General features: G+C 32.2%; 1 protein-coding gene across 1 annotated transcript; it reads right to left on the bottom strand.

Moving 5' to 3' along the window:
* Positions 1-688: 688 nt before the first annotated feature.
* Positions 689-1,870, bottom strand: LOC119601716. The gene has a single exon (XM_037952853.1). The coding sequence runs from the start codon at positions 1,868-1,870 to the stop codon at positions 689-691; it is 1,182 nt and encodes a 393-aa protein (XP_037808781.1).
* Positions 1,871-11,259: the final 9,389 nt, after the last annotated feature.

Below are 11,259 nucleotides of genomic sequence, written 5' to 3'. Positions count from 1 at the left end.
TTTATTATTAATGCTAGATCCCCAACTACTGTGCCAACTATTAAAGTCGCCGGTTATGATGACAGGGTGATTGGTTGAATATAGTAAGGTAAGGTCATTTAAATTGAAAGTTCTAGATGGAGGTATATAAGTAGAAAAAACGACAAACGATTTTTTAGAATGTATTAGTACGCCTATTGAATCAAAATTACTTTGAGAATTTAGTTTTTCATGGTGAATGGAAGCGTGTATCAGAATGGCAGAACCACCATAGTTGTGGGGTATGTTATGTCTGAATGGGGAATGATATAACTTATAAGATATTGGAATAGGAATATTGACAATACTGTTAATATGAGTTTCTTGTATGGAAATTATTTTAGGTTTGTATTTTTTTATAAGAGTAAGTAGTTCGTTATAGTTGTTACTGTAACCTCTAATGTTCCATTGTAATATTGTAAGAGACATTATATTGTTTAAAAAAAAAAAAAAAAAAGGATTACAGGTATATTTTGTTTAATAGTGTTAGTATAATAGAACTACGATTTATAGATAGTAGTTGTTATATAATTTTGTTAAAAATTTGTTGATTACAATGGGGCAGTCCAACGACAAAGCCCAATACCGGCTTCTAGACATAAGTCACGAAACCGGAAGTAAGCCCAGTCATCAGACCGCCCCAGTAATCAACGAATATATAATTTTTTAATTATTCTTCCGCCGTGTTTTGATCCGTTCCATCGCTATCCTGACTTCCTTGTGATGTTTTTACCCGTTTGGCCTCGTTCTTAAGTTGACTTCTAGTACGTCGGGATGTTGTTTTTGGTAAAATTTTGATAGTTTGATTTTTTTTGGGTGGTGACATAGTTTTGGTTTGAATTGTGTCGATTGAACTTGTGGTTTGCTTTACGTTGGCAGTAAAAGTTTTCGGTTGTATGTTTTGAATAGGTGTTGGCGAAGTTTTAATGGAATTAGAGGTAGATGGAGTGATAATTGTGTTATCGATATTGGAGTAGTCAACATGTTGTCTAGTAACTGTAGCAAAAGTCGATTTGTTAATATGTCTCTCGTTGTATTTTTGCATTGCAGTTTTGTTATCGACTTTTTCTAAAGTTTTGATGGCTTGAATTTCTTTATATTTTAAAAAAATTGGACATGTCTTGCTTACTACAGAATGTTTAGTGTCGGTGAGTTTATTTTCTACACAATTATTACACAATTTAGGATTTTCACAAACTTCATTTTCTGCTAAGTGATCGATGTTTCCACAGTTGACGCATAGTTTATCGTTTTTGCAAAATTTAGAAATATGGCCGAAGCGGAAACAGTTGTGACATTTTAGTGGTAATGGTATATAGGGTCTAACTCTAGTAATTTGATAACCAATATTAATAGTTTCCGGTAGATTGATTGATGAGAAAGTAATTATTAAAAGACCAGTTTCAACCAATTTATCATCTACCTTTTTCAGAATTTTTTTGACTTCTATAACATTTTGATTTTTTAATTCTTGTAAAATTTCATTTTCTTCTATATTTCTGAGGTCATTACAATATATAACACCTTTCGTAGTATTTAAAGTTTTATGTTCTGATATTTCAATTTTGATAGTAGGGCTGAGTGATATTAATTTGATTAATTTGTTAGCTTGCACAGAGTTTTTGGTTTTAATTAGAATAGTTCCAGCTTGTAGTTTTTTGCAGGTTTCAACTTCTCCACAAACACAATCAATTACTTTTTTTATAAGAAAAGGAGAAACGTTTGTCAAGGTGTCATCGCTTTGTACTCTAGTCATAACTAGATATTTTGGACCGAGGGATAAGTCATTCATATGTTTATTATTGTCGAGATCAAACATTGTTTGGTTTGTAATATTAGGCGGTTTATTCATTGTTCTTAGTTTTAGTTAATATAAAAAGAAGTTACTTATTGGCTTTTGCTTATTTGTTTTTAATATAATTGGTAAACGATTAATAAATAATAATATTATTTATGTTATTGTATTTTGTTGTTGTTTTTAGAGTTTTTTAAGTATTGTTTATTTTTACTTAGGTGTTTTGTTATTGTACACAAGAATGTACTTTCAGATTTACGATTGTTTTGTTATTGTACAAAAGAATGCAATTTTTATTTGTACTTATTTTGTTATTACTAAGAAGAATGCACTTGCACTTTTTGTTGTTTTTTTTATGTTTTAAATAATTTGGGGAATTGTAATATTGTCCGTAACAATAGTAAAGGCAACCGTATAATACGAAAGCAAAGTCAAGATTGTTAACTATTTATACCCTACAAAACCATTGTGAGTTAGTACTTATGTTTGTAACGGTTCCAAATATTGGTCTTAGTAATAGCTTTCTTACTCGTCGATATTGGAAAAATAAATGAAAAAATAAAAGTGCCCTAATGTACATATATATTAATATGTATATCTTAAAGAAAGTCGAGTAAAATTACAAGCGTATATATATGTACTTTATAAATATTTACGATATTTCATTTATAGCTCTTTATTTGTTATTCATTTCCACGAAAACATTTAAGATAACTAACTATTCCAGACCGAAGACGTAAAAACGGAACAGAAATCTTAATAACTCAAAATATGATGAAGTGGCAAAAACCAAAACCAACCAAATTTATATACAATACATACACAGTATAATAAAAATAAAATTTATTACATACAAAAATAAAACTTTACTACACTTATTTTCAAAGTAAAATAAATTTTAAAGCCAAATTAACCAAATACAGTGGGTTACAAAATTAATGAAAAACAAATCTTTATACTCCAGAAAACCAAAAACATATTAGTCATATAAAGTTTTAATCCTCAAGCAGGTAGACTATGGACTATAAAATAGAGTATAGGCTCGCCTATAAGTTAGACAACAGACTATTATAGACGAGACTAAAGAATAGCCCATAGACTAGATTATAGAGTAGGCTAAAGACTACACTATAGACTAGAATATCGACTAGACTAAAAACTATACTATTGCCCAGAACGTAGAATTGACTATAGACTAGACTAAACTATAAACTATATAGTCTAGACTATAGACTAGAATATAGACTACAATATAAACTATACTATAGACTAAACTATAGACTAGACCATAGACTAGACTATACACTAAACATAGACTAGACTATACAGAAGACTACACACAAGAGTACAGAGTAGACTATAGACTAGACTAGACTACACTATAGACAAGACTATAGACTAGACTATAGACTAGACTATAGACTAGACTATAGACTAGACTATAGACTAGACTATAGACTAGACTATAGACTAGAATATATACTAGACTATAGACTAGACTATAGACTAGACTATAGACTAGACTATAGATTAGACTATAGACTAGACTATAGACTAGATTATAGACTAGACTATAGACTGAATTATAGACTAGACTATAGACTAGACTATAGACTATAGACTAGACTATAGACTAGACTATAGACTAGACTATAGATTAGACTATAGACTAGACTATAGACTAGATTATAGACTAGACTATAGACTAGACTATAGACTATGCTATAGACTATACTATAGACTAGACTATAGACTAGACTATAGACTAGACTATAGACTAGACTATAGACTAGACTATAGACTAGACTATGGACTAGACTATAGACTAGACTATGGACTAGACTATAGACTAGACTACGGACTATACTATAGACTAGACTATAAACTAGACTATAGACTAGACTATGGACTAGACTATAGACTAGACTATAGACTAGACTATAGACTAGACTATAGACTAGACTATAGACTAGACTAGACTACAGACTAGACTATAGACTAGACTATAGACTAGACTATAGACTAGACTATAGACTAGACTATAGACTAGACTATAGACTAGACTATAGACTAGACTATAGACTAGACTATAGACTAGACTATAGACCAGACTATAGACTAGACTATAGACTATACTATAGACTAGACTATAGACTAGACTACAGACTAGACTATAGACTAGACTATAGACTAGACTATAGACCAGACTATAGACTAGACTAGACTATAGACTAGACTAGAGACTAGACTATAGACTAGACTATGGACTAGACTATAGACTAGACTATAGACTAGACTATAGACTAGACTATAGACTAGACTATAGACTAGACTATAGACTAGACTATAGACTAGACTATAGACTAGACTATAGACTAGACTATAGACTAGACTATAGACTAGACTATAGACTAGACTATAGACTAGACTATATACTAGACTATAGACTAGACTATAGACTAGACTATAGACTAGACTATAGACTAGACTATAGACTAGACTATAGACTAGACTATAGACTAGACTATAGACTAGACTATAGACTAGACTATAGACTAGACTATAGACTAGACTATAGACTAGACTATAGACTAGACTATAGACTAGACTATAGACTAGACTATAGACTAGACTATAGACTAGACTATAGACTAGACTATAGACTAGACTATAGACTAGACTATAGACTAGACTATAGACTAGACTATAGACTAGACTATAGACTAGACTATAGACTAGAATATAGACTAGACTATAGACTAGACTATAGACTAGAATATAGACTAGACTATAGACTAGACTATAGACTAGACTATAGACTAGACTATAGACTAGACTATAGACTAGACTATAGACTAGACTATAGACTAGACTATAGACTAGACTATAGACTAGACTATAGACCAGACTATAGACTAGACTAGACTATAGACTAGACTATAGACTAGACTATAGACTAGACTACAGACTAGACTATAGACTATACTAGACTAGACTATAGACCAGACTATAGACTAGACTAGACTATAGACTAGACTAGAGACTAGACTATAGACTAGACTATGGACTAGACTATAGACTAGACTAGACTAGACTATAGACTAGACTATAGACTAGACTATAGACTAGACTATAGACTAGACTATAGACTAGACTATAGACTAGACTATAGACTAGACTATAGACTAGACTATAGACTAGACTATAGACTAGACTATAGACTAGACTATAGACTAGACTATATACTAGACTATAGACTAGACTATAGACTAGACTATAGACTAGACTATAGACTAGACTATAGACTAGACTATAGACTAGACTATAGACTAGACTATAGACTAGACTATAGACTAGACTATAGACTAGACTATAGACTAGACTATAGACTAGACTATAGACTAGACTATAGACTAGACTATAGACTAGACTATAGACTAGACTATAGACTAGACTATAGACTAGACTATAGACTAGACTATAGACTAGACTATAGACTAGACTATAGACTAGACTATAGACTAGACTATAGACTAGACTATAGACTAGAATATAGACTAGACTATAGACTAGACTATAGACTAGAATATAGACTAGACTATAGACTAGACTATAGACTAGACTAGACTATAGACTAGACTATAGACTAGACTATAGACTAGACTATAGACTAGACTATAGACTAGACTATAGACTAGACTATAGACTAGACTACAGACTAGACTATAGAATAGACTACAGACTAGACTATAGACTAGACTATAGACTAGACTAGACTATAGACTAGACTAGAGACTAGACTATAGACTAGACTATGGACTAGACTATAGACTAGACTATAGACTAGACTATAGACTAGACTATAGACTAGACTATAGACTAGACTATAGACTAGACTATAGACTAGACTATAGACTAGACTATAGACTAGACTATAGACTAGACTATAGACTAGACTATAGACTAGACTATAGACTAGACTATAGACTAGACTATAGACTAGACTATAGACTAGACTACAGACTAGACTATAGACTAGACTATAGACTAGACTATAGACTAGACTATAGACTAGACTATAGACTAGACTAGACTATAGACTAGACTATAGACTAGACTATAGACTAGACTAGACTATAGACTAGACTATAGACTAGACTAGACTATAGACTAGACTATAGACTAGACTATAGACTAGACTATAGACTAGACTATAGACTAGACTAGACTAGACTATAGACTAGACTATAGACTAGACTATAGACTAGACTATAGACTAGACTATAGACTAGACTATAGACTAGACTATAGACTAGACTATAGACTAGACTATAGACTAGACTATAGACTAGACTATAGACTAGACTATAGACTAGACTATAGACTAGACTATAGACTAGACTATAGACTAGACTATAGACTAGACTATAGACTAGACTATAGACTAGACTATAGACTAGACTATAGACTAGACTATAGACTAGACTATAGACTAGACTATAGACTAGACTATAGACTAGACTATAGACTAGACTATAGACTAGACTATAGACTAGACTATAGACTAGACTATAGACTAGACTATAGACTAGACTATAGACTAGACTATAGACTAGACTATAGACTAGACTATAGACTAGACTATAGACTAGACTATAGACTAGACTATAGACTAGACTATAGACTAGACTATAGACTAGACTAGACTATAGACTAGACTAGACTATAGACTAGACTATTTACTAGACTAGACTATAGACTAGACTATAGACTAGACTATAGACTAGACTAGACTATAGACTAGACTAGACTATAGACTAGACTATTTACTAGACTAGACTATAGACTAGACTATAGACTAGACTATAGACTAGACTATAGACTAGACTATAGACTAGACTATAGACTAGACTATAGACTAGACTATAGACTAGACTAGACTATACTATAGACTAGACTATAGACTAGACTATAGACTAGACTATAGACTAGACTATAGACTAGACTATAGACTAGACTAGACTAGACTATAGACTAGACTATAGACTAGACTATAGACTAGACTATAGACTAGACTATAGACTAGACTATAGACTAGACTATAGACTAGACTATAGACTAGACTATAGACTAGACTATAGACTAGACTATAGACTAGACTATACTAGACTATAGACTAGACTATAGACTAGACTATAGACTAGACTATAGACTAGACTATAGACTAGACTATAGACTAGACTATAGACTAGACTATAGACTAGACTATAGACTAGACTATAGACTAGACTATAGACTAGACTAGACTAGACTATAGACTAGACTATAGACTAGACTATAGACTAGACTATAGACTAGACTATAGACTAGACTATAGACTAGACTATAGACTAGACTATAGACTAGACTATAGACTAGACTATAGACTAGACTATAGACTAGACTATAGACTAGACTATAGACTAGACTATAGACTAGACTATAGACTAGACTATAGACTAGACTATAGACTAGACTATAGACTAGACTATAGACTAGACTATAGATTAGACTATAGACTAGACTATAGACTAGACTATAGACTAGACTATAGACTAGACTATAGACTAGACTATAGACTAGTCTATAGACTAGTCTATAGACTAGACTATAGACTAGACTATAGACTAGACTATAGACTAGACTATAGACTAGACTATAGACTAGACTATAGACTAGACTATAGACTAGACTATAGACTAGACTATAGACTAGACTATAGACTAGACTATAGACTAGACTATACTGACTATAGACTAGACTAGACTAGACTATATATATAGACTATAGACTAGACTATATATATAGACTATAGACTAGACTATAGACCAATACTAGAATAGACTGTAAACTAGACTGTGGACTAGACTGTAGACTAGACTAACTAGACTGTAGATGATGTAAAAAACTGGACTATGGACTGGAATATAGTCTAAAACTATAGAATAGATTATAGACAATTATTCCCTGAATTTATTTAAGAAACTAAACATTTAATTTTAACCCATACTGTACATTTACACAAATTATTCTTTATTTTCCTTCTTGTAAATTACTCCAGTTATGAAGTACGTGTATATTTGTACATTGCTCACTCATATAAATGAATGAATAAATTTGTATTTGAATAATTCTAGTCTATGCGAGTAAATTATGAATTAGTTATGAACAAAAATCTTATATAAAAATATATAAGAGTAAGTTTTTTACAGGAAATATATATGTGTTTTATAACATTACGGATTTATGTTCATACAAATGTTAGAGATTTTTGTTTTTCTTTCTTTTTTTGGTTTTTGCTACACAATTTATGATTGCAATTTAGATGATTTGTGTGAGTCCAGCACTGATTTAAAATGCTAATTTAAAGATGCGGTGAGGAATTTTAATTTTTTACTCCAAAAACACAAGCAGACACACATTTATCCACCCACACATAAGTACATGTATTTTTACAAAACACAACCACAAAACTTGCCAAACTTTGGTATATAAAAGTGAATATATGATGAATGTGGGGAAAAGAGAAATAAATAAACAAGTGTGTTCAAATTGAAGCCAACCAAGTAAAAAAGGACACTCATTCATAATTACATTAAATGCAAAAAATTTTATTTTGAAAGCACACGAGACAACTTTGTGGACTGGACAAACTTACCAAATTGCGGTTTTAGAGTTGGTAATAAATTAGAGATGCAAAAAAAAAGGCGCCACAACTGAATCTTAAAATTTAATGTTTGTCTTATTCTGGTCAAGTTTTAATAGTAGTAACTAACACTTTTATGTTTATTTTGTGGTTAATGTTACGAATGAAAAGGGAAAGTTGGATAAAAGTGATAGTTTTGTTAGAGAAACTTTATGCATTTTTTTTTTTTTTTTTGCTATAAAATATGTAGCAAGATATAGTCAGAGTTGCCAGATTGTAGCATGATGCCCTACCCAAGGTATATTACTTTTTACAGTACATTTGATATCGAAAAATTATTAAGCAAAGAGACTAGTCCATGGACCAATCCATAGACTAGTCAATAGACCATTTCAGAGAATAGTCAATAGTCTAGTCTAATGAATACGGAATAGAATAGTCAATATATTAGTCAATAATCTAGTCCATAGAATAGTCAATAATTTAGCCCATAGCCTAGTCAATAGACAGCGCATAGAATAGTTAGACTAGTCTAGTCAATGGACTAGGTCATAGAATAGTCTATTACCTATTCTATGGCGCAGTCCATTGACTAGTCTATGGACTAGTATGTAGACTAGTCTATGGACAAGTCTATGGACTAGTCTATGGCCTAGTCTATGGCCTAGTCTATGGACTGGTCTTTGGTCCAATCTACTGACTAGTCTATGGCCTAAACCATTGATGGACTAGACTATGGACTAGACTATGGACTAGACTTTGGACTAGACTATTGACTAGTGTATGGACTAGTCTCTTGACTGATCTATTGACTAGTGTATGGATCAGTCTATTGACTATAAAGAGACTAGTCCATGGACCAATCCATAGACTAGTCAATAGACCATTTCAGAGAATAGTCAATAGTCTAGTCTAATGAATACGGAATAGAATAGTCAATATATTAGTCAATAATCTAGTCCATAGAATAGTCAATAATTTAGCCCATAGCCTAGTCAATAGACAGCGCATAGAATAGTTAGACTAGTCTAGTCAATGGACTAGGTCATAGAATAGTCTATTACCTATTGTATGGCGCAGTCCATTGACTAGTCTATGGACTAGTATGTAGACTAGTCTATGGACAAGTCTATTGACTAGTCTATGGCCTAGTCTATGGCCTAGTCTATGGCCTAGTCTATGGACTGGTCTTTGGACCAATCTACTGACTAGTCTATGGCCTAACCCATTGATGGACTAGACTATGGACTAGACTTTGGACTAGACTATTGACTAGTGTATGGACTAGTCTCTTGACTGATCTATTGACTAGTGTATGGATCAGTCTATTGTCTAGACTATTGACTACTCCATTGATTAGGCTACAGACTAGTCTATTCACTAGCCTATGTACTAGTACATGGACTAGTTAATAGTGTAGTCCAAAGACTATTTAATGGACTAATTAATATACTAGTCAATAAACTACTTAGTGCATAGAATAGTCAATGGACCAATTCATAGATTAGTTTATTGACTAATCAATAGAATAGTCAACAGACTAGTCAATAGACAGGCCATAGAATAGTTAATAGACTAGTTAAATATGTACTAGTAAATAGTCAATAGTATAGACTAATGAATACATAATAGACTAGTTCATAGAATAGTCATTACTCTAGCCCATAGACTAGTCAATGGACTAGGCCATAGAATAGTCTATTGCCTATTCTATGGCGCAGTCCATTGACTAGTCTATGGACTAGTATGTAGTCTAGTCTATGTACTAGTCTATGGACTAGTCTATTGACTAGTCTATGGCCTAGTCTATGGACTGGTTTTTGGACCAATCTGTTGACTAGTCTATGGCCTATACCATTGATGGACTAGACTATGGACTAGACTATGGACTAGACTATGGACTAGACTATGGACTAGACTATGGACTAGACTATGGACTAGACTATGGACTAGACTATGGACTAGACTATGGACTAGACTATGGACTAGACTATGGACTAGACTATGGACTAGACTATTGACTAGTGTATGGACTAGTCTATTGACTGGTCTATTGACTAGTGTATGGATCAGTCTATTGTCTAGACTATTGACTACTCCATTGATTAGGCTACAGACTAGTCTTTTCACTAGCCTATGTACTAGTACATGGACTAGTTAATAGTGTAGTCCAAAGACTAATAGTGTAGTCCAATGGACTAATTGATATACTAGTCAATAAACTACTTAGTGCATAGAATAGTCAATGGACTAATTCATAGATTAGTTCATTGACTAATCAATAGAATATTTAACAGACTAGTCTATAGACTAGTCAATAGTCTAGTCCAGAGTATATTCAATAGACTTGTCCATAAACTAGTCAATAGACTGCACCATAGACTAATCAATGGACTACCCAATAACTATGTTGGGCAATAGACTAGTCCATGGATAAGTCAATAGACTAATCAGCAGACTAGCCCATAGACTGGTCCACAGACTAGCCTATGGACTCCCTCGTATAATTGGAATAATTTAATCGCTTTCTTTCATAAATACATAAGTATTCATTTTATGTAAGAACAAAAATATTAAAGTTTTATTTTCGGAATCCCCGAGCAACGAGTAACAACTTTAGTAATTTAATATATATTTTTTTAATATCAAACAAATCCTTTAACTAAAGTGTCCCATAATATTGTTGTTACCAATTAAATTTATTTAAAAAAGGTAACCAACGTTACAACAGATTTTATTAAAATTTACTTTTGATTATTTA

The sequence above is a fragment of the Lucilia sericata genome, unplaced genomic scaffold (genome assembly GCF_015586225.1).
Source record: "Lucilia sericata isolate MDLA Ls3-8-SP2 unplaced genomic scaffold, ASM1558622v1 Contig000186F_arrow, whole genome shotgun sequence".
Classification (NCBI taxonomy): Eukaryota; Metazoa; Arthropoda; class Insecta; order Diptera; family Calliphoridae; genus Lucilia; species Lucilia sericata.
Note: the sequence above shows the minus strand (reverse complement) of the source record. Positions and strands in the feature narration are given on the sequence as shown.

What these genes read in the sequence shown, in the direction of transcription:
- LOC119601716 (XM_037952853.1), bottom strand. Translation starts at nt 1,870, where the DNA reads ATGAATAAACCGCCTAATATTACAAACCAAACAATGTTTGATCTCGAC.